Source organism: Pelobates fuscus, chromosome 8, assembly GCF_036172605.1.
Source record: "Pelobates fuscus isolate aPelFus1 chromosome 8, aPelFus1.pri, whole genome shotgun sequence".
Lineage (NCBI taxonomy): Eukaryota > Metazoa > Chordata > Amphibia > Anura > Pelobatidae > Pelobates > Pelobates fuscus.
The window spans coordinates 140,414,129-140,439,239 of NC_086324.1; the positions used below are offsets into that span (position 1 = coordinate 140,414,129).

At 44.4% G+C, this 25,111-nt stretch overlaps 1 protein-coding gene and 1 non-coding gene across 2 annotated transcripts in view; one reads left to right on the forward strand and one right to left on the reverse strand.

The window, feature by feature from the left end:
* Window positions 1–11,274: 11,274 nt before the first annotated feature.
* On the forward strand, window positions 11,275–11,356 carry TRNAL-UAG (transfer RNA leucine (anticodon UAG)). The gene has a single exon. It is a non-coding gene; the product is annotated as a tRNA-Leu (tRNA).
* Window positions 11,357–17,289: 5,933 nt separating this feature from the next.
* SDR42E2 (short chain dehydrogenase/reductase family 42E, member 2) overlaps window positions 17,290–25,111 on the reverse strand; it is a 61,826-nt gene continuing 54,004 nt past the window's right edge. Inside the window, exons 10-12 of the mRNA XM_063429486.1 lie at window positions 22,661–22,734; window positions 17,858–18,024; window positions 17,290–17,383 (exon numbers count right to left, since the gene is read on the reverse strand). Coding sequence (XP_063285556.1) covers window positions 17,290–17,383; window positions 17,858–18,024; window positions 22,661–22,734 — 335 coding nt within the window. The remainder of the gene's footprint in view (window positions 17,384–17,857; window positions 18,025–22,660; window positions 22,735–25,111) is intronic.

Below are 25,111 nucleotides of genomic sequence, written 5' to 3' on the forward strand. Positions count from 1 at the left end.
GCTACTGTCTTTCCTATATACTTACTAAAATGGATTTTAATTTCTCCCATTATACAACACATATGTGATATTTTGCTGAAATTACGTTTCTTAACGATTGTAACAGATGTATTTTCTTGCCTGCAAAAATAAGGGATCAAAAAATAGATTAAAAGCTTTAGTATCTGACATCACAATCTAGTTCCATCTATGTAGACCCAGCACACACGGTGCAAATTAAACATTGTTTAATTTTTCTAATATTCTGTGTGCTTTCGCTATGTGGACTGCCATGTACATTGACAGGAGGTGCCAAATTGAAGAATAAAGAGGTGTGGATATCTACATTGAATTTTATTTTTCACAGCTCATAAATATATATTTGTTAATGGAACACTATATCGTTAGGAATACAAATATGTGTTCCCAAAGCTACAGTGTCCTGTTGGCTGTTTTGGACCCCGGCCCCAACCTGCAGGGAGTTAAAAAGGTAGTTTATTTACCTTTTATCCCTCACAGCTCCAGTTTACACGCTACCGTCATTCTACCTTGCATGAGATCATCAAGATTGATGACCTCAGCAAATCTTATGTTTTCCCATAAAAAAATAATTGGGAGGCTGGTGAGCATGCGCGGCAAAACGATGCACTAATTAGATGGTCTCTATAGTTCTTCAGAGGCGCCTCCTGAGTGAAAGCCACAAGAGGCATTAACATAATGGCAGTATTCTAACTTGCAGGTTAAAACATGGGGGACATGGCACCCAGGGTGTTTATAATGTCCCTTTAAATATAAAGGGTAGGTAAACATTCAAAGATACTTAAAAGATGCTTTGAATGTTACAAAATTGCAGACATGAAACTTGAATCATCTACTGTTGTGACAATATTAGGCACCAGCCAACATTATATGTGTGAAGGTCTGAAATTGCAAACAGATTCCAAAAATCTAATTTACATTTCTTAATTAATTTTTGGGATGAATAAAACCCCTTTTGCTAATTTAGATGTGGGACTTGCCATTCATGATTTACATCATGGTTGGTCAAAATATAGAGATTAGGGAGTAAATAGCAATAGGCAAAAATATTTAAAAATCTGGAATCCTTGGATTGATTATTGGTTATCAAAATAAGGAAACCTTGTTGAGGTCCCCTGAATATTAAATGCCAATTTAATTATCAATCATTTGTCCTACCTGACCTTATTATCTATGTAAGACTAACTGAATTATCTGCAAGGCTTTTGGAAGGAGTTAATTCTCACAACAACTGATGTAAGACTGTAATGGTCTGTTTTGGTTTTTCTTTTCTCTTTTTTTACTCCTGTTTTTTTTTTTTTTCTTTCTTCAAGTTTTCGTACTTTCTTTTAATCTCTTTGTTCTTTGAGAAAACTATGGCTGCTATATCTTATCCATTTGTGGATATTACTAGAGATAGTAGTGATAATGAATTGATCATTTATATTTGGAAGTATCCCAAATCACTCTTCTATATGATATAATTATTTCTATAAATAATTAAAGTTTATATTGGGGAAAAAAAGAAAGATAGAGCTCCTGTTGTAAAAAACAAACAAACCTGCAACTCCCACATGGATCTGCAAGCTACCCAGCTAGCAACGGATTTGGGGGGGGGAGGGGGATTTGTATTTCTGTACCAGCGAGTAATCAGTGACTGGGTCAGTCATACTCGATTGTGTCAAGGGGTTCTTAGGTGTTTGATTCATTTCATAAATGTAAAGATTTTGGTATTAAAATTTCGTAAAAGTGACTAACGTCTGCTCGAGGCTAATATATGTAAGCAATGGTCCCCCCACTGTCTGGCACTAAGCACCCTGCTCCCAGCTGGTGTCCGCACTCCACCCATTTGGAGTAGTGTACCAGGCACGTGTGCTTCTGAAAAAAATACTCAAAACTATTTAAAGTGCAGCCTTGTCACAGCCACCTGTCATGTAATACATCCTTATTAGCGCTCAAGTAAAGAGATCACAGATTTAAGCCTGGACTTCCATGGGGGGAAAAGGCGTGTTTCGAGTTACAGAACTACCCCATATCTCTTCCTCTGTTTGACAAGTCAGGCTGGTGGCTTAGACAGTGCTATTAACTAAAGCGTGAAATGTCAGGAATTCTTACAGGGTTATTCACTAAAAGGAGAATTCCAAAATAATTCAAAATTAATTTCAAATTTAAAGGACCACTATAGGCACCCAGACCACTTCAGCTTAATGAAGTGGTCTGGGTGCCAGGTCCAGCTAGGATTAACCCTTTTTTTTAAATAAACATAGCAGTTTCAGAGAAACTGCTATGTTTATAATAGGGTTAATCCAGCCTCTAGTGGCTGTCTCATTGACAGCCACTAGAGGGCTTCCGCGTTTCTCACTGTGATTTTCACAGTGAGAAGACGCCAGCGTCCATAGGAAACGGCTCTTGCCGCGCATGCGCATTCAGCCGGTGACGGAAGAAGAGGGAGGAGAGGAGGAGGAGAGCTCCCCGCCCGGCGCTGGAGAAAGAGGTAAGTTTAACCCCTTCCACTCCATCCAGCCCGGCGGGAGGGGGACCCTGAGGGTGGGGGCACCCTCAGGGCACTATAGTGCCAGGAAAACGAGTATATTTTCCTGGCACTATAGTGGTCCTTTAAGACCAGAGTAGTCAAACTGGTAGCACAGCAGTTAGTTCGGCTATTATGATCTTATATTTGAAATTCACTTGCAATTCTCACTGTAGTGAATAGCCCTGAAAGTAAATTGAATGTTTTTTGTCCAATACAGCATAATTGGAAAAATTCTCACCGTCAGCTATGCTTTCAGTTTGGTAATACTGGCCCAACATTTGAAGGAACACTAAAGCTTTTGGAATTCAAAGATGTACTCCTAATGCTATGGTGTTACCCGATTTATTTTTATTATGCCTTCTCACCCTAGACCTACAAAAAAAAAAAAATTCAAGAGTATAATTACCTTTAATGCATCGGCGCCCTGGTCTCCGGCAGCCTCCTCGGCTGAGGTAATCAAACTAGAGCTTACAGAGCGAAGACGCTGAACGTTGGTTATGCAATGTTTGCAGGACCAAGCCATGGAAGCCAGTCTAGTGTCTATTTCCAAAGAATGGTCCAGCACTCAAGTCTTAGTATAAGTAGCTTAAAAGGAACAAAGCTAAAGGACAGAGTGTTAGAGTGACAGCCACCAGAGATGGCCTTACGCAGCAGTGTAAACATTGCCTTTTCACAGGGAATCAGCTTCCCAGAGAGACCAGCCATTCTACAGACTCTGGGATGTGAGAGTGGTTGATTATTATGTGTGTATGTATCTGTGTATATGTGTGGACTGCAGGTGTGTAGTTGTATATTTGTGCATTTGGATTGTGTAGTTGAGTCTGTGCATTTGTGTGTAAGAGAGTGCGTAGCTGTGTGTGTCTGTGTGTATTGGAGAGTATGTTTGTACGTAAGGGAGCATTGATTTGCATGTGTGTGGCAATTTGCAGTATTGATCTGTAGCATTTGAGGCAGCAACTCCCAGGGTAAATTAAATTTGAGACCCCTGCTTGAAAAACCATTGCAGTTTGCTGAAGTGGTTATAGTGCTTAGAGTCCCCTGCACTGTCCCGCAGCGGTTTAATATGAAGCCGTGTTCTTCCCAACAGACTGCCCTCACCTTGACTGCTTTAATAATGTGAAACACTTCAATGTCATGTGTGTTACGCCTGGACAAAATGCTGATTGGCTGAGAATGCAACAGCGACGTTCTCTGTTAAATTCTTCCTACACAAATTAGGGGGATCTGAACAACAAGAGGAGCATTATAGACTCGTCTGCTCAACCCTTCTACCTAAATTAGTTACTCCAGCCCTTTATATTGCTGTTATGAATGTTACCACTTTCTATTTATAGTGAAATATTTAGTAAACGTAATTTTACTTCATGTCAGGAGGCTTCATATTTTTTATTCTTTCTTTACCCAGCAACAAGAACGCCAATAATAAAACAGAAACAGTAGAAAGATATATTACTTAATTACTTTGCAACCCCAAACACCTCCTCTTTCTTTGCTGCTCCTGATCGCAGACAGGTCAGAGTAAAAGAGTTGTTTTTTTTTTTGCTCCTTTATTACAACATATTTCAAATACAAACAGATTATTTCAAATATATTACTTTTCCCCTGTTTCATTGCATTATTTTCTTTCTATCTGTACTACTACCCTTTCTGTTTCCAAGGATCTTCTGTTGATGTTTCATTATTGGATTTTGTATTATTCTATGTGCATTTTGATTTAATCCTACTCAGTTTGGTTAGGCTGCCCAGATTGCGATCACTGTTTTTTCTGCGCATTGTGGTCTCCTTTACTCTATCGGTTGGGACGTCTGCCTTTCCTGAGTTATCCTCAGGCTCCTACCTCCAACCTCCCAAGTTTGTCTTGAATTTTCTGCTACCTGGCTTCCCTTGCACTTGGCCAGTCTTTCCCATGTGCACACAGTGACCGTATTGAGTCTTGCGGTTCGTAAGACTCTAGCTAGCCATTTTGTTTTCCCTATTTCGTGCGGTTTTTAGGCTTGTAAGATAGAATTCAGCATAGGAGTTAGTAATGTGTGCCAGATTTCGATTTACTCTCTGCAATTCTAGAGGACACTTGGACTGCGTGGGATTACAGATTACATGTGGCATTTCCTACTGCTGCTAAAATGTTGACTGGACGGTCAGTGTAGACCTCCATTTTATATACTTGTTTATACTACTGTTATACCTACACATCATTTGTTCATTGATGGCATAGCAAACGTGACCTGAAATTAATGATTACCGCGGCAGTTGCCGTTACTGTTAAAAAGGCTCTAAGTAAATTGTTTGTGTAACTCCCTGCAGAGCAGACTTTTCATCCTACACCTTCTCGTTGGCTCCCACAAAATGTAGAGGTGCCTCTGCTGAGCTTTACTGCCCCTCTAATGAAATTCAGAAGCTGACTAAACAGCATTGGAAGCGTTCTGAATCTGCCCCTCACAGGTTTAATAGTAAATCTCTTGCGAAACACCCCCAAAAAAGGTGCCTAAACTGGATTTAACATGCCCCATGCAACTTTTTTAGCAAAGTCTTCTTAGTGAAGAAGAAGAAAACTGGAGATTTTCATCCGGTTATCAATCTTCATCGACTCAACGCTCTTGAGTTTATCATCACTTCAAGATGTAAGGCACCCATCTCCTAAGAGATTGTGACATTGAATGTTCTTGTATTATCTTGAAAAATATTTCGTGTTTCTGTATTTTTTTTTTACTTTGATAATACTTCATAATTTTGACCATGTTGGATTAAGTATTCTTTAATGTGGCATTCGTCCATAGTTACGTGTTCATTTCTTTCCATCTTTTTTCTTTTCTGCTTTTACAGTTTGAAATCTTTGTTCTGATGTTTCGAAGGACGGTGACGTAATTTGTCATCTTTGTTTGTTTCCAGGTTCATATTCCTCAAATGTGACACGTGTCTGAGAAGTTGTGATGGACCGTTTACATTTTTCCTCGCATCAAAGAACAAAAAGGTGTTTTGGGCTGCAATGCAATATGGATTTATTTCTGGAGGCCTGTGTGACAATATTTTAAAATCTCTTTGCAGAACTCAATATCTATTATATGAAGGGTTCAATTAAAGGGCTCCCAGTAAACAAAACAGCACCTGTTTAACATTTACTGTTATATACGCACTTGGGGATGTGACAGACTATTTCTACGTGTTTGCTGACTTCATCACATTGGACATGCCAAAGTTGCAGGTCAGGCGCTTGGCCTCTGGGTGACGATATTACAATATATGCTCCTGGAAAAAAGCGTGGACTGCCGAGTTACTGACACTGACTGATGGATGGCTTGCTTCTGCAATGTACCCTCTGATCTGACTTCCCAATAACTACGACTTGGGTTTCACATGGGAACAAAAAATATTTGAGAGGACTCCCTAGCTGACCTATTATAAAGCAAAGTGTTTTTTGGGTTACAGTGATGTTTGTTTTAAAGTACAGTATTACAGTGATTATGTCAGGAATGACAGAGAACCCAGTATACATGACATTGACAGGTAATTACGACAAAGAATAGAAAGATGATTCGCTGATCCTTAGAATTTTAGTTGTTCTGGTGACTATAGGGTCCCTTTAAGCAGCTGAAAGCAAAAAATGGCACGATGGTTGTGAAGAAACGGACCAATTTTGGTGACAACAGAACACATGTAAGCAAACAGATAAATGGCCTAACAGGAGGAATGATACCCAGCGTTGTTAACCTTCTCGCAGTAATGACAGTGAAAATGTATGGGCTGCAGGCATTGTGAAAAAACAAAAACAAAAATGCACATATGCTTTTTTTTGTCACTCGTTCTTTTTATTGAGGTATATACAAGATACATGACAAGCAGAAAGGAGTTATAACAAAACTGCACATACTGTATATAGTTAAGGAAACTCCAAGGTAGTACAGCCTATTTTTAAAATAATAACAAGACAATACAAAGAAAACAGACTCACTAAGCAATCTTGTCCAAACATTAGGTATCAGCTAAGCTGCACTGCGCCAATCAGCATCTCCACATAGAGTTGCATTGAATCAATGCATCTTTATGGGAAACGTTCAGCGCCTTCATGCAGACCGTGGAGAGGCTGAACGTCAGTGGTGCGCAATGTGCAGCACTGACACAGGAAGCACTTCTAGTTGCCATCTGAGTGACTTCCAATAGAGGTGTTACTACACAGTAATTTAAACAATGCCTTTTCTCTGATAAGACAGTGTTTACATTAAAAAGACTGCAGGGACAGGCTATGGACACCAGAACAACTACATTAGGCTGTAGATGTTCAGGTGACTATAGTGTCCCTTTAACCCCTTAAGGACCAAACTTCTGGAATAAAAGGGAAACATGACATGTCACACATGTCATGTGTCCTTAAAGGACCACTCTAGGCACCCAGACCACTTCAGCTTAATGAAGTGGTCTGGGTGCCAGGTCCCTCTAGGATTAACCCTTTTTATTATAAACATAGCAGTTTCAGAGAAACTGCTATGTTTATAAATGGCTTAATCCAGCCTCCAAATCCTCTAGTGGCTGTCTCACTGACAGCCGCTAGAGGCGCTTGCGTGATTCTCACTGTGAAAATCACAGTGAGAGCACGCAAGCGTCCATAGGAAAGCATTGTAAATGCTTTCCTATGAGACCGGCTGAATGCGCGCGCAGCTCTTGCCGCGCATGCGCATTCAGTCGAAAGGGAGGATCGGAGGCGGAGAGGAGGAGGAGAGCTCCCCGTCCCGGCGCTGGAGAAAGAGGTAAGTTTAACCCCTTCCTCACACCAGAGCCCGGCGGGAGGGGGACCCTGAGGGTGGGGGCACCCTCAGGGCACTATAGTGCCAGGAAAACGAGTATGTTTTCCTGGCACTATAGTGGTCCTTTAAGGGGTTAAGGTCTAGGCTATGTGTGCTTAAATGTAGGAATGAGGAAAGGGTTTGTTTAGATTTTGCAAGGGGTTACATTTAGGGTAAGGGAAAAAGGGTGATTAGGGCATATGGCGTTTGAAGGGGTATTTGCTAATTACTCACCCTCCTATGATTGATAACAGAAATGTAAAAGCTAATATACAGTGTGCATTCAGGGCCGTCTTCAATATTGACCGGACCCTGGGCAACCATTTGCTTGGGGCCCCTGGACTCTGCCCCACATACTAACACAGAGACATACACTGACAGACATACTGACACACACGCAGACACATACACTGACAGACATACTGACACACATACACAGAGACATACATTGAGAGACATACTGACACAGACACTGACAGACACACATTGACAGACATACTGACACACATACATACTGACACACACACATACAATGACAGACATACTGACACAGACAGACATACACTGACAAACATACTGACATAAACATATACACTGACAGACATACTGACAAAAACACAGACACATACACTGACATACACACACACAGACATACTGGCATACACACACAGACATACTGACATAAATTTATACTTTTAAACCCACCTTCTAGTTTCCTAACTTGGAGGGTGGTTTCCCCAGTGTCCTGACTGGAGGATGAGGCTATTTGGAGTTGAGATCTGCCTCTCCCGGCCCAGGCCCCCTCATTCGTTTCCCGCGTGGCTCCTCTCTTTATTGGGAGGAAGTGACTTGTGGCCGTCACTTCCTCCCAGCACTGCCGAAAAGCAAAGGGCCCAGTCGCGCTGTTGAAGGGCCACAGCATGTGACCGGGCCCCTGCTTACAAATACCCACCCGGTGGCCTCTTTAATATGCCGGTCGGAGGCCCCATTGAGGGCAGCGGGGCCCACGGGGCAGCTGCTTTGGGCCTCCCAAGAGTAACTGGGCCCGGGGCAGCTGCCCCGTTTGCCCCACGTTGAAGACGGCCCTGTGTGCATTACTCAGCACTATCTCTGCTCCTCCTGCAAGGCATTTCCTGTGTGAGTGGCTGTTAGTGGGCATGTGCTAAATTATTCCTTCCACTTCCTGTCCAGCCTCACACACAGACAGCGGAGGAGCTGGGAAAGCACTGTGCTTTACACCCTCTATAACTCTTCCTGCAGCTCCGTTATCAAGTATATTAGGCTGAATAGACAAAAGAGGACACTGGCCAGGGCTCCTGGTACTTGTTTTTTCCCACCAGCTCACTTGAACTCCATAAAGGGACATTTTATATAACATTGAATACTAGATGTGTTGCATGTACTTGTTCCCAGCTATGCTTTCATTGAGATTCTGGAAAGCAAGCTATTCATGGGTTGAGAGGAGTGGACACAGGGCTCCAGTCCTGTAAGTATGTGTAGGAATGGCTTTCCTGTACTTTTCCACAGCAATAATGCCTTTTCCACCAGGGCCAGCGTCCAGCAGTCAACAGTCTGCGGGCGACACCAGGCCAATCCTCTGCAATAAACAGGTCCATCACCTCAAGCCTTGAAATGCTAAGCATCAGATCCACCATCTCCCCCTGTCGCACCACATATCTTGCCACACAGCTTCGGGCGACTTACACCATAGCAATGCATCACGCCACCAAAGAGTGGGCTGTGAAGGAGCCATGTCTAGAACTAATGCAAACTGCTCCAAGAGCTCTCTCATGCCACCAGACACCAGAGATAAGGCCCTTCCAGCAAGTGAGTGATTGCTTACCTAATTTTCTATATGTGTGCACAGGTGAACATAGCTGCTATCTGTGTCTGTATTTGTGTGTATATGGGACACTGTATGATTGTCTGCATGAGTGTGCGTATGTCTGTCTGCATTATAGTGTGTATGTGTGTCTGTATGAGTGTGTATGTGTGTCTATATGATTGTATCTGTATGAGTGTGTTTATGTCTGTTTGTATGTATGACTGTCTGTATTAATGTGTGTATTTGTGCCTGTGTGATTTTGTGTGTCTGCCTCACTTGTCATCTACTTGTAAAGAAGCACTGACTCAATAGTCAAGAAATATATTACAAGGTCCCACCCTCCTGTGTATGTCTAATACACGGACAGAAAATAGTACATGTGCACAGACAGAGCTTATGGTGAGGAGTAAATCGTATCTCACCAGTGCCCCATCCTCTCCCCCTGTAGACTGGTGGAGTTCTCCTGCTCCCCACCAAGAAAGATTTTCAGTCCTACTTGGTTCTGAGCAATGTCGCAATGGCCTTTTGCCTGAGTGGATGTTCCAAGATGGCCACCACTTGTGCTTGTGCATGGCCAATGGTGGTGGAGACAACTCGGCAGCAGAAATAAAGTTTTCTGGCGGCACTTGATGACCTCTGCATCAAAAACCTAGGCTGGAAGCAACAATGATGTTACACCAGACCACTGTTCACACACTCAAGAGGAAATAGAGACTCAATGCCAGCACTCCCAAAGGTAGGGAGGTTGGGTGTGAAAATAAAAAAAAATAAAAAAAAATTGTGTCTGTTAAGGACTTTGCATATGTGTTTGTCAGTGAGTGTGTGTTTATGTGTGTTTGTCAGTAAGTGTGTATGTGTGCTTGTCAGTGAGAGTGTATATGCGCTTGTCAGTGAGAGTGTATATGGTTTTGTATGTGTGTCTGTCAAAGAGTATATGTGTGTGTCACAGTGTCAGTGAGAGTGTATGTGTGTCTGTCAAAGAGTATGTGTGTGTGAGTGTGTGTCAGTGTGTGTATCTGTGTATCAAGGTTTGTGTATGTGTCACTGTGTGTGCATGTCAGTATGTCTGTATTGGTGTGTGTGTATGTGCTAGTGTGTATCTGTGTGTCAAGGTCTGTGCACGTGTCAAAGTGTGTATCTTTGTGTCAGTGTCTGTATGAATGTGTGTGTGTATGTGTCAATGTTTCTATATATGTGTCTGTGTGTTAATTTGTTTGTGTGTATGTATGTACGTGGCATACATACAGCACTCATATGTGCATACATCCCAGCAATCAAACACATATATGTGTATACATCCCAGCAATAAAACACCAACACAACATGCAAACACACTCCTGCAAACACAAACATTACATACAAAAACCCCTGGATTCAAATGTACAAATTTATAAACAAACATTCAAACACACCCTTCACTCAAACACTCAAACACTAATACTACACACAAATGTACATCCGCATTTAAAAGCTAACACTACATCCAAGCACACCCCTGCACGCAAATGCAAACATTACATACAACACACACTTCTGTATCAAAACTCTAACATTATATACAAACACCAACTGTACACACAAAATCACACCTGCTCCTAAGTACTACTATCTGTTTACTATCTGCGTGACGGCGCCAAAAATAATTTGGGGTTCCACGTTGTTAGCGCATAATGTCAAAGGGAAAAATTAATTGTGAACCCCAGCGCTACATCAATTAAAAAAAAATTATTTTTTATTATTGTGGTAACATGCCTGCAGGGTTCATTTTAATGATTCAAAGGTAGATTAGAATTTAATGTAAATTGAATATACTGGGGGGGGGGGGGGGGAGGGAGGGGGAGAAGAGGCAAACAGGGTATGCTTTAAGAAACCACAGAAAGTCAAGGGAGATAGGTGGATTTTATGTAGAGAGTGCCATCTGGTGGTTAACTGTGGCATTAAATGTGCTCAAACACAATTCGATCGAAGGTACAGTTAAAATGCTGCAATAATGAAGTGGGATTCTGTACTAATCGCTTTAATGTAAGACCAGTCAATTTATATTAATTCATAACATTCCAAAAATGTTAAAAGAAATTCATGTAACTAACACAGACGGATATGACTATGTATACCAAATACAGCCCATCTTGCATATGTTTGGTAGCGTGGCCGAGTGGTCTAAGGCGCTGGATTTAGGCTCCAGTCATTTCGATGGCGTGGGTTCGAATCCCACCGCTGCCAAAGAGGTTTTTTTTCCTGATTTTTGTTTAAAATATCCCAAATTATACTTCCATAATGCCAGCTTGTTTATGCTATATGAATAACCCGCCTCCCATATCTCTTAGCTGACACGTTGGCTCCATTCTGGACAAATCTACATTAACATATAAAATGTGCAATGTTATACTATGCCAAACAATTATTTCTAATATGTTGACCATTTCGCTTGCAATCGCTGTTGTGGCATTGCTTGTTGCTATGTAAAAAATATCCCAAATAAAATTAATTTTTTTTAAAGCAAATGATGAGACAAAAAACACAAACAATTTCAATATAGGCATTTTAAAAACAAGTGGGTAAAAAATAAAATGAGTTTTGGGGATTTTTGGATGAAGGGGGTCATTTTTATACTTATATTAAGCTATTGTTATGTACTTTAGAAGCGCATGGTTTTGAAATAATGATACAGAACTCCAGACCAGGGGCGTACCTAGAGCATTTGGCACCCGGGGCGGATCCTGGGCTTGGCACCCCCTCACCCGCCCCCTTCTCCCCCCTCCCCCCCCCCCCCAAAAAAACCCTATAACATTTTATTAAATGTTTTCCTTTTTTTTTTTTTTTTTTTTTATGTATGAAACTTTGCAAAACCGCTGTCAGCCCCCTTCTACAAAACCCTTGTGTGCCCCACCCCCTCCTACAAAACCCCTGTCCCGCCCCGTCTACAAATCCTGTACTGCCCCCCCCGTCTACAAAACCCCTGCAACCCCCATCTACAAATCCCCTTATAAAGACAGGCAGACAGTCACACACACACAGAGGCGGCTCTCTAATTAGGCGATTTAGGCGACCGCCTAAGGCCTCGCGCAGTCAGGGGCCTCGCGGCCGCCTAAATCGCCTGAGGGCAGACTGACATGTCGGGTTCTCGGGCTATGACCGAGGACCCGACACAGGAGGGGGCCCGGCGGCTTGCCCTTTGTGCCGCCGGGTGCAAGGACCCTCCTTTCAGTCCGCCCGGGGAGAGAGCCAGCCTCAGTCTGCAGCTCCGCCGGGTGTGAGCTGCAGACTGAGGTCTCGCGATCTCCAGCCAACCACGGCAACGCTCTGAATGGAGATCGCGAGACATTCCCCATGTGGTCTGCAGCTCTGCATCTGGCGGAGCTGCAGACCGGAAAGCCCACTGGACCACCAGGGAGCCATCCAGGACACTGGACCACCAGGGACAGATTGACCCCACTGGACCACCAGGGAAAAAGGTACATGTTGACCCCCCTCACCCTGCCACCCCACCTGTCACCCCCTGCCACTTCACCCTGTCACCCCCTCACCCTATCTCACCCTGTCACCCCACCTGTCACCCCCTGCCACTTCACCCTGTCACCTCCTGCCACTTCACCCTGTCACCCCCTCCTCACCCTGTCACACCCTTCACCCTGTCACCCCCTTCACCCTGTCACCCCCTCCTCACCCTACCTCACCCTGTCACCCCCTTCACCCTGTCACCCCCCCTCACCCTGCCACTTCACCCTGTCACCCCCCTCACACTGCCACTTCACCCTGTCACCCCCCTCACCATGCCACTTCACCCTGTCACCCCCTCCTCACACTGCCACTTTACCCTGTCACCCCCCCTCACACTGTCACTTCACCCTGTCACCCCCCTCACCATGCCACTTCACCCTGTCACCCCCTCCTCACCCTATCTCACCCTGTCACCCCCCTCACACTGCCACTTCACCCTGTCACCCCCCCTCACCATGCCACTTCACCCTGTCACCCCCTCCTCACCCTATCTCACCCTGTCACCCCCTCACACTGCCACTTCACCCTGTCACCCCTCCTCACCCTATCTCACCCTGTCACCCCCCTCACACTGCCACTTCACCCTGTCACCCCCCCTCACCATGCCACTTCACCCTGTCACCCCCCTCACCCTATCTCACCCTGTCACCCCACCTGTCACCCCCTGCCACTGCACCCTGTCACCCCCTGCCACTTCACCCTGTCACCCCCTGGCACTTCACCCTGTCACCCCCTCCTCACCCTATCTCACCCTGTCACCCCCCTCACCCTGCCACTTCACCCTGTCACCCCCTCACCCTGCCACTTCACCCTGTCACCCCCTCCTCACCCTATCTCACCCTGTCACCCCCTTCACCCTGTTACTCCCCCTCTCCCTGCCACTTCACCCTGTCACCCCCTCCTCACCCTGTCAACCCCCCTCACCCTGCCACCCCACCTGTCACCCCCCTCTCAAGCTGCTCACCTGTCACCCCCTGTCACCCTGCCACCCCACCTGTTACCCCCTCTCACCCTATCTCACCATGCCACCCCATCTGTCACCCCCCTCACTTGCCACCCCACTTGTCACCACCATCTCACCCTGCCACCCCACCTGTCACCCCCTCACCCTGCCACCCCACCTGTCACCCCCTCACCCTGACACTTCACCCTGTCACCCCCCCTCACCCTGCCACTTCACCCTGTCACCCCTCTCTCACACTGCCACCCCACCTGTCACCCCCTGTCACCCTGCCACCCCACCTGTCACACCATCTCACCCTGCCACCCCACCTGTCACCCCCTCTCACCCTGTCACCTTGCCACCCCACCTGTCACCCTGCCACCCCACCTGTCACCGCCTAATACTGTCACCCCCTCACCCTGCCACCCCACCTGTCACCCCCCTCACCCTGCCTCCCTTCTCACACAGTCACACACACAGTTATAGGCAGACAGTTACACACACAGTCAGTTACAGGTAGTCACACAGAGTCATAGCCAGGCAGTCACACACACAGTTATTGGCAGACAGTCACATAAACAGTCACACACACACACACAGTCACAGGCAGAGAGTCACACACACATACACAGTTACAGTCACACACACAGTTACAGGCAACATCACACAGTCACAGGCAGACAGACACACACACACACACACACACACACCGTTACAGGCAGACAGACACACATACACAGTTACAGGCATGCAGTCACACACACACACACACACATACACAGTTACAGGCAGACAGTCACACACACACAGGTACAGGCATGCAGTCACACACACAAACACACATGCACAGTTACAGGCATGCAGTCACACAGACACACACATACATACACAGTTACAGGCAGACAGACAGACAGACACACACACACACACACAGTTACAGGCATGCAGTCACACAAACACACACACATACACAGTTACAGGCAGACAGTCACACACACACACACAGTTACAGGCATGCAGTCACACACAGAGTCACACACACACATACACAGTTAGAGGCAGACAGACAGACACACACACACACACACACACAGTTACAGGCATGCAGTCACACACACATACACAGTTACAGGCATGCAGACACACACACAAACACAGTTACAGGCATGCAGACACACACACACAAACACAGTTACAGGCATGAGACACACACACAAACACAGTTACAGGCATGCAGACACACACACACAAGCGCAGTTACAGGCATGCAGACACACACACACAAACACAGTTACAGGAAGACAGTTTTACAGACACAGTCACACATTATTACTTACAGACAGGAACTGGAGGAGGAGTGGATTCCTTGAAGTCCTTCCCTGGAGGCTGGAGGCTGGAGCCTGTTAGGTGGAGGAGCAGGGATCCTTCTTGCTGCACCTCCACGTGCAGCAGTAACAGCAGCGGGTAAGGGCCGTATTAAGCCCCGCCCCTGCTGTAGATTTGGCTCTGCCCCAATTCTGCTTAGCTCCGCCCCCACTTTACCTCCGTGCGGCCAGTTCAGCTGCTCCTTGCGTGTGTGAGCTGTTCTGGCCGCCCGGCACCCTAACTACCATGGGGCACTGTGCGGCCGTACAGCTCACACAGCCCCCACACCACGGTCATGGCACCCCCCCACCCAGTGGCACCTGGGGCGGACCGCCCCCTCCGACCCCCCCTTAGTACGCCACTGCTCCAGACTGTCCTGAATGTGGTGAGATAGTCATGATTTTAGTACCCTTCATCCCAGCTTGGTACTGTGGTGCCCTGCTTCTGGGTATCCAGAGAAAAACCCATAGAAACAGGGGTGGGCAACCTTCGGCACTCCAGATGTTGTAGCCCTGGAGCTGCAGGCTAGTTCACTCTCACCACTGGGACCACCAGGGCTTCTCCACCGGACCACCAGGGATTGAGAAATGTCCCTTCCCTCACTGAGTAAAGGTAAGAAGGGAGGAGGGATGTAAACTATATGATTTGAATAAAAAAAAAACATTTGCTTTAGGCTACCCACACACACCTAATAAATCCCTACACATTCACACACACACACACTGCCCCCCCACGCACTGCGCCCCACCTCAAACACACACTGCCCACTCACACACACACTGCCCACTCACACACACACTGTACCCACACAGACACTGCACCCCCTCACACACACACACTGCTTCCCCATAAACACACACTGCCCCCAGACACACTGCACCCCTCACACACACACGCACACTGCACCCCTATACACACATTGCACCCCTAACACACAATGTGCCACTCACACACAAACAGACTGCACACCTCACACACGCACTGTACGCCTCACACACATACAAACACACACTACTCCCCCATACACACTGCACCCCTCACACACACACTGCACCACTGTACACACACTGTACCCCTTAAACACACACACTGCACCACTAACACACACTACACCCCTCACACACTGCACTCCTCACACACATTGCACATTTGTATCAAAATATGTCCCTACATCACATGTTAAAATGTTTTTGAATCTTCCACTGCACCAGCCGCAGCCCCCCATTGTTCTGGAAATTACAATGAATCAATGCTTTGCTATGGGGAAGGCCTAATGTGCTCGCCGTGGGATGACGTAATGCTGACCAAGCGCCGAGGGACATCAGTGCTAGAATTGGGTAAGTGTAAAAAGTTTTTTTTAACCCTTTATATGTGGGTGGATCAGGGGTGCGAGGGAGGGGGGACCAAAGGGCACTTTAGTGTTAGGGATACAGATTTGTATTTTGAACACAATAGAATTCCTTTAATTAAAGCCCACTGCAAAATGTAGGCAAAAAGTGTTGATTTGGAAACATTCTCCAACTCGGCTATAGTCACATTTTAAGAAACCCAAAGGGTACGTAAATCGATTTTACCCAGATAATGAGCTTCTGCTGCACTAATTCTCTTATGTGTTCTGTGACCTTTAAAAAATAATATTAGAAAAGCACGCCACGACTTGCATATCAATGTAAAAACTGGTTTATTTGTGTTTTTAAACAGAAAAATAACAGCAGCTCTTAAATCACGATCATAAAGAAATATATACCATATCTTTAGTTCCATAAACTGCAATGGCTGAATTCTCCATATAGCAATATTAAATACTAATAAATAAAATGCTGATAAAGTATAATATTTTTCTTTGAGTTTAGAAGTGCATAGATTAACCCCTTAAGGACACATGACATGTGTCATGATTCCCTTTTATTCCAGAAGTTTGGTCCTTAAGGGGTTAAAGGGACACTCAACTGTCTAAAAAAAAAAAAAAAATCACTGTTAAGTACATATAACCCAATGAAAACATGCATGTATTTAATTAGGCAATGTTTTCCTTGTGGTATACCAAAACAGCTTGCAAAAGCTGAAGCTCTATTGTCTGCAGCCTTTATAAGCCCTCACCTTCAAACCTCACCCAGACTTTCTGTGGCTGTCCAATCACAGACTTCCCAAGTCAGCTCAATGAGAAGTCTTTGCAAGACAAGTTCTCTGGGCAATTGCTGGCTCTTGGGTTTTGCTCCACTGAGGTAACCAAGCCAGGAAGTAACAGGATCAGTTATCTGACAGTCAGGGGGTATAACATGGTTCATTTATAAAAGGGTACATTTCTATTGAAATCTGCACTTTTGGTAAAATGAAAAAAGTAGTCTCACATATTGCTCTCAATCATGCGGCAACTGGGACATTTCCTGGGATCTGTGAGAAAACCATCGCTCCCTAGGCCAACATTTGCCAGCTTTTTCCTTTCAATAAGAATTAGTATGTTAAACTTGACTTGTTACCGTGTTTCAATGCTCTGCATTTGGTGATAAGCCTTACAGTGGAGCACTCTTTTCTAAGAAGGTCATTGGCTCACTGTGACATTAGGCCCTTCGTAACAATATCTGCAATATTCAAGGTAGTGCTTCAAATTTGTCGTTCCTATAAAATTGTGTATTTTGTAATATAATCCACAAAAAAAAAGATTAAGACACCACAAGGACATTTTGGGTCCCCACCTTATTTTTCACAGTGGTGAATGGGGTCCTAGGTAACCGTCTAAGGTCACTTATGTTTAATCCTGCCCCGACAACAAGTAACAAAACAATGCCAAACAAATTATGAAATCATTTTCAATTTAACATAACTAATAAAATATATAATTCACATTTTTGTTTTTTAAGATGTTAAAGTCCTATAGAAGGAATGGAAAACACATACACATTAAGAAACATAACATGACAAATATGAATTTGCTGAAGATGATCTTGTTCTGGGAGGACTTCCTCCTGCTTTGGACATAATAGTCAACTGAGTCTTCAAAGGAGAATTTCTTTGGGTTAAAACCAAGTTCCTTCCGAGCTTTATCAATCCGGAACGTGTGCGTGACCGCAATTTTCTTCACCTGTTAGAGAGAGAACTTGTTTATTAAAGTGAAAGTAAAAAGTTTTTCTTTTACCCGCCCACAACTATGAAATACTTTTATTAACAGAAGGGCTCTACAATGCGTGCCAACAGGAAGCCCGATCACATTGCTGTTAGTACCTAATTCATACCTCCCAACATTTGAAATAAAAAAAAGAGGGGCAACTTAATTTTTAGGGGTGTGAATGGGGGGAGAGGTCAGGTGACTTAGGTGACTTACTAATAAAATTTTTTGCTACCAAAATATAATTGAGAACAAGAATAAATAAAAAAGCAGCTGCGGAATTAGTTGGCGCTATATAAATACCAATAATAATAACATATGGGTTTAACAGAAGGTGACTGCGAGATGCAAGGTATGACATCAAATAGCTCTATTGCCCCCATCAGTATGACCAGCAAATGACAAGGCATTCACAGAACCAGAGATGCAACCTCCGTTGCTACCAATGAACACAAGCATGTCTTACAAATGTCACATAATGCATACTCATAAACGTCTGGTGACAGATACTGCAGCCTCCTGGGATATATCCCAGTGGGCCGGTCCAGGTTTGGCGATCATTGAGATTTAGGGATTCCAGCCCATGCACCAACCCATACACTGGTGGGATAACAAAAGCGTTGCACAAATACAGCCTGCTGCCTCACTCCTGCTGTAATGTGCAAACAGAGGTCAGACTGCACCTACCTTTATATTAATCTGTAGAAGATGGAGTTTAGCTGCACTACAACCACTGTATCCTAGTGAAAACAACTGCCAGCCCTCCCCTTGTATTGTCTGATGCTCAAAGTTTAGGAATTTATTGAAACCATCACCACCGCAGAAGAAGTTTCTTACAATTTCAACCCTCAAGCATGCTATTAAAATATCAATGACTTTTTGAAATGTCTATCAAAAATAAAGAAAAGGTTTGCAATCAATCACAAAAAACACAAGGTGCAATCAGTGGCGGATCCAGAGCCTGATCTCGGGAGGGGCACTTGTAGATTATTTAAATAAATAATCCAGACACAATAACCACTACAGCTCAGTGTAGTGGTTATTGTGCCAATAGTGCCGAGACCCCCTCCCAGAGTAAGTAGTCAAACTGTTTAAAAACAGTTTGACAACTTACCTGAGGTCCTATGGGAAATGGGGCTGTAGAAGGGCAGAGGAGCAGTGGTATGTGTGAGTGGTGCAATGTGTGAGGGGTGCAGTGTGTGTGTGTGTGAGGGGGACAGTGTGTTAGCAGTGTGTGTGTGAAGGGTGCAGTGTGTAAGTGAGGGCGGCAGTATATGTCGGGTGCAGTGTGTGTGGGGGTCAGTATGTGTGTGTGACAGTTACAGTGTGTGTGTGTATTGCAGTGTATGTGTGTATGGGTGCAGTGTATGTGTGGGGGCAATGTATGTGTGTGGGGGCAATGTGTTTATGGGGGGCAGTGTGTGTGTATGTGGGGGCAATGTTTGTGTATGTGGGGGCAGTGTATGTGTGTGGGGGCAGTGTATGTGTGTGGGGGCTGTGTGTATGGGGGCAGTATGCATCTGGGGGCAGTGTGTGTATGGGGGGCAGGGGCAATGTGTGTGTGTATGTGGGGCAGGGGCAATGTGTGTGTATGTGGGGCAGGGGCAATGTGTGTGTATGGGGGGCAGGGGCAATGTGTGTGTGTATGGGGGCAGGGGCAATGTGTGTGTATGGGGGGCAGGGGCAATGTGTATGTGTATGGGGGCAGGGGCAATGTGTGTGTATGGGGGGCAGGGGCAATGTGTATGTGTATGGGGGCAGGGGCAATGTGTATGTGTATGGGGGGCAGGGGCAATGTGTGTGTGTATGGGGGCAGGGGCAATGTGTGTGTGTGTGTATGGGGGGGCAGGGGCAATGTGTGTGTGTGTGTATGGGGGGCAGGGGCAATGTGTTTGTGTATGGTGCAGGGGCAATGTGTGTGTGTATGGGGGGCAGGGGCAATGTGTGTGTGTATGGGGGGGCAGGGGCAATGTGTGTGTGTATGGGGGACAGGGGCAATGTGTGTATGTATGGGGGGCAGGGGCAATGTGTGTATGTATGGGGGCAGGGGCAATGTGTGTGTGTATGGGGGGCAGGGGCAATGTGTGTGTGTATGGGGGGGCAGGGGCAATGTGTGTGTGTGTGTGTATGGGGGGGCAGGGGCAATGTGTGTGTGCATGGGGGGGCAGGGGCAATGTGTGTGTGTATGGGGGGCAGGGGCAATGTGTGTGTGTGTATGGGGGGGCAGGGGCAATGTGTGTGTGTATGGGGGGCAGGGGCAATGTGTGTGTATGGGGGGCAGGGGCAATGTGTGTGTGTGTATGGGGGCAGGGGCAATGTGTGTGTGTGTATGGGGGGGCAGGGGCAATGTGTGTGTGTATGTGGGGCAGGGGCAATGTGTGTGTATGATAAGAAGGATGGGGGGGCTTATAATATGTGTTTTTTTAAAATTTAATTAAAATAAATATATCATTTATGTCCCCCCTCCCTTCTTACCTTTACTGGGAGGAGGGGGGACATCTTTCTTTCCCTGGTGGTCCCAGTGGGATTCATTGGTGGTCCCAGTGGTAGGAGTGAACTCTAGCCCGCGCTCCAGGGCTAGAGTTCACTCTCGCGAGATTTGGAGCGTTGCCGTGGTAACCGCGGCAACGCTCCAAATCTCGCGAGAGGAGAACCCGGAGGAGCTGCTGGCTGAGCTCCCGGGTCCTCTCTCCCTCCCCTGCCGGCTGTCAGCACAGTCCCTGCGGACCGGGGAGGGAGATCTCTGATCTCTGCAATGCCAGCCCTGCACTAGCCGGCGGGGGAGAATCTCGGGGGAGGCAATTGCCCCGTTGCCCCTCCCCTGGATCCGCCACTGGTGCTAATTGAGCATGGGTCAGCATTGCATCCGCAATGTTTCGACCTGTACCCAGGTCTTTATCAAGCTGCTTGATAAAGACTTGGGTACAGGTCGAAACGTTGCAGATCCACTAAAGCTGCTTTGAACTTATCACAGTGAGTGCCTGAGATTTTCTCTCTTTTGAAATGTCTTGATTTTAGTGGCTACAAAACGCACTGCTTTGGCAACGACCAGTAGATGCCACCATGAAACCGTGAACATGAGATTGATGGAGCACTTTTCATTATGTTACCATGAAAGGTATCTGGGACTTAAAAGGGCTGAAATGTAAAATACAGCAAATGGTTTCTTCAGAGAGGATGGACTGGAAATCAAAGGGAATTTAGAATTAAAGGCCTGAATAACCAAACTGGAAACGTTCTCCAAGTCAGCAATGCTTTGGCCTTAAAGGGACACTGTAGCGTTAGGAATACGTATCTAGATTCTTAATGTTAGAGTTTTAAAGTCCATCCTTAAGTTTTAGGCCTCCCTCAGTGTTCGTAACAAAACAAAACAAAAGCAAAATAAAATGAAAACCATAAAACGACTTACCTTCTCTCCACTGCCGAGTCTCCTTCACTGCTGCCGCGGCCTCCTCCTTGTCTTTAGATGTTGGTTCAATCTAACAGTCCTCATAGAGGAGCTTGCCGCAATGTGCCTATGATTCTGCCGTAGGGAATCAATAAATACAATGCTTCTCTATGGCAGACTGTGACGGCCATGTGCATGCGCGTGTGACATCACGATAGGTTAGGGTATAAGAGCTGGGAAGTAACCAAGAGTGCTTATTAAATTAAAATGTTTGGGGCGTAGGAGTGAAGGCACTATAACAACTACAATTTGAAATTCACTTTGAATTCCTAATAACTCTCACTTTGCCGAATAAAATAACCCTTTCTGTGTACAGAGCGTGTTTTCCTGGAAAACATTTTGTGTCTGCCGCTTGGGTTTTTGGCAACAGCTGGCACTGCTAGACCCGGGCAGCAACGTTGATACCTGACTGCTGTGCCATAGCATGGCCCAGCTGCTAGGGGAAAAAAAAGCAGGAGAATTGACAGACTACATGAGGGCTTATTCAGTAATTAACTTATTCAGTAAAATCAAGATTGTTGCACATCGAAATCCAAATTGTGAAAGTTAAGCAAAACATTTTGGGAAAAATTCTATAACTCAATTATTGTCACAACTTGGGTATTGTCACTTACACCTGTTAATTTGAATTTCAATTTGCTACTATTCAGAATTGAATGAAGAAACCAAAAAGTTTTGAATCTATTGAGCAATTAAATGAATACTATCTGTGTCTCCATGCAGAGGGTGGAGAAGCTGAACATCAGTGCTGCCCATTGTGCAGCACTGACCCAGGAAGCACCCCTAGTGGCCGTCTGAATGACCACCGCTAGAGGCGTTACTAGGCAGCATTTACATTAAAAAGCCTGCAGGAACAGGCTATAGACACCAGAACTACTACATTAACCTATAGTTGACTATAAAAAAGGCGAGATAAATAATTAAAAGGTTTGTTCTGCTGGACAGGATGAGAGATCGCAGACTCGCAGTACCCTAAACACTCAGACTGCACAAGTGTTTAGGGAACTCCCACAATGCACTGTTTGTGATCACATTGGTAACACATGTAGCATTCTGAACAGAATCTGGAACATTTCATTTTTGAGATTTTGTTATGTTGGAAAGCACAGGAAAACCATCTATAAACCTACATTATACTAACAACCATTACTACATCAAACTTACCTCACTTGTAGTCAGCAATGGATTCAAATGGAAAATTGGACTTAATGCAATCTGCATGTATTCTGAAAGATATGCTGAAAGATAACAGATTTGTAAACCATTGGTTACATGTATATCATTCATGAGTAAAGAACAACATAACACAGGGGTTTTGTTAGTGAATTGTTATTGTAGGACTCACCTTAGAGGTTTTGCCTTGACGTGACAGGTGAGCTTACACTTAAATGGCCATTCGAGTGATAATAAAAAAACTCTAGTTATTAAATGTGCATTAGGGATTTGGATAATGCACAAGTATTTTTTTGTTTTTGTCTTGATTGTATGTATTGGGCCTGTTGAGTACTATAGTAATTGCTGCTGCCCAGGAGTAGTGGGAGTTGTAGTAAAATACATAATTGTGTGTGTTTATAAACTGAAATGCAATGGGTGGTAAAACGTGGAAGTACTTACAGAAATAGTGAGAAATACAAAATGAATTTTATATTTTAGGTCAGAGCAGTTGAATGGAAAGTATAGCTGACTTAGATCATTTTTCCTGTTCAGCTATTGGTGACCTCATATTTAAAATTCACTTTGAATTCACAATGATTTCTCCCTTTAGTAAATAACTCTGATAGAGGTATTATGTAGTATAGTGGCTAAGTTGCAGCTGAGAGACACGTGGAAGGCTAGGATACTGATGGTTGTGAATAAATGTATGTACTGTGCATGTTGTATGCAAGTGAATTGAATGCATTATGTACATATACAAATTTAAATTCAATATGTAGAAAAAGACAGTTACAATCAATATATATTTATCTAAATTTGGAAATGTCTAACTTTTTTCCGTGGCCGTATTCTGGGAGTGATTGTGTAAATCTATAATGTGTGTTTACATGAATTCCTTTACAAATATGGTAATATAAACTAATGTTAAGGTCCCAACAATTCACCGTTTTTAGTTATAAGTGCTAAAATAGATCCAGCAGATTGTTTGCAGGGAAAAGACCACTTTGTCTGATATAACAGAAGTAAGAGATGGTTCAAAGATCTGGTTGCATATATTTTATATAGACGTATGTATATTTATTTTTTCTTATTGTATAAAATTAATCAATGATTGTTAACTCCTGGGTCCAGACACAAAATTGGATACTTATGCTATGTCAGTGGGTACACCCTGGCACTGCAAGCACCAGTGGAGACTCCTTTAACAAGTCTTATGTGTAACGCTTTAACCCAACACGCAGAATGTGAATCCACTAGAAGTAACAGAGAAAGATAGAAGGTCCATAAACCGGTCCTTAGAATGGGCGGATAATAGAATATAATTCAAGGAACGTCACAGCAATTCAAGGTCAAGGGAAGCCAGAAATACACAATACGAGAAACAAAGCCAAATCAGGGAAGCCAGAAAACAGAATAGTCAAGAGCAAGCTGGGTCAATACCAAAATTATACAAAACAGACAAAAGAAGACACTATTGAGACACCTCGTGACACTAGGAACCACAACGAGCACTGTGCCTTGGGCAGACTGAGATTTTATATGTTTGGGGGCATGGTTAGCATAGCACAGCAGGCAGCGTCCATGAGGCTGACCAGAACCTCATGCTGCATGGGAGCGGCGGTCTGCCTGATTGAAGTGGCTAAGTACAAAAGAGCTAACATTATGAAGGTGTTTTAGAGAATTCATTTAATTACATATAAGATTACAGTAAAAAAAAATATATAATGTACTCCCAAGATAATATCCTGTATATTATTTGGGTCTTTGTCACAAAAGAACCACAGGAGTCTTTTTGTAAGTTGCAGTAATCCTAATGAACACTAGATGGCGCTATCATACATAACTTTGCTTTCTCTAGGACTTTTTGGGGGCTTTCTGACTAAATCACCTAATATACCATCTATTAAGGAAGTTTTAGCTCTTGGGCAGTCATCCTCTATAGTGGACCAATTAGAATTCTATTGAAACACATGGGAAGATAATATATATAAAAAAACAAAAACATTACATGCATACGTATTATGCAATTTGTATATTTATTTATTCTTGCAAAATGATTGTATTGTTTGATTATATGTGGATGTAATTTTCTTCTCTTTATCCCCTTTTATTTTCTGTTTACCCTTTTATTCAGTTGATTAATGTTTGTTAAAAAAAACATTTGTTAATTTTTCAATAAAAAATATTTGATTCCTAGGTTTTGGAGCATGCTCCGGGAAAAACTCTCGGTGCTGCCCCACGGCATTAAATTTATGGGGGGGCGAATTTAATGCGGGCCCGTGCCCGACAGTTGACAGGATCGGCTACTTAAAGATTTCATAGGATGGTGGATATATGGCGAGTTCACCACCCGGGAGACAAAGACTATTCGTTTTACTCAGCCCCCCATGGCACGTACTCGAGGATAGACCTCTTCTTGGCTAACGCGTCGGGCATGTCTCGAATAATGGGGTCAAAGGT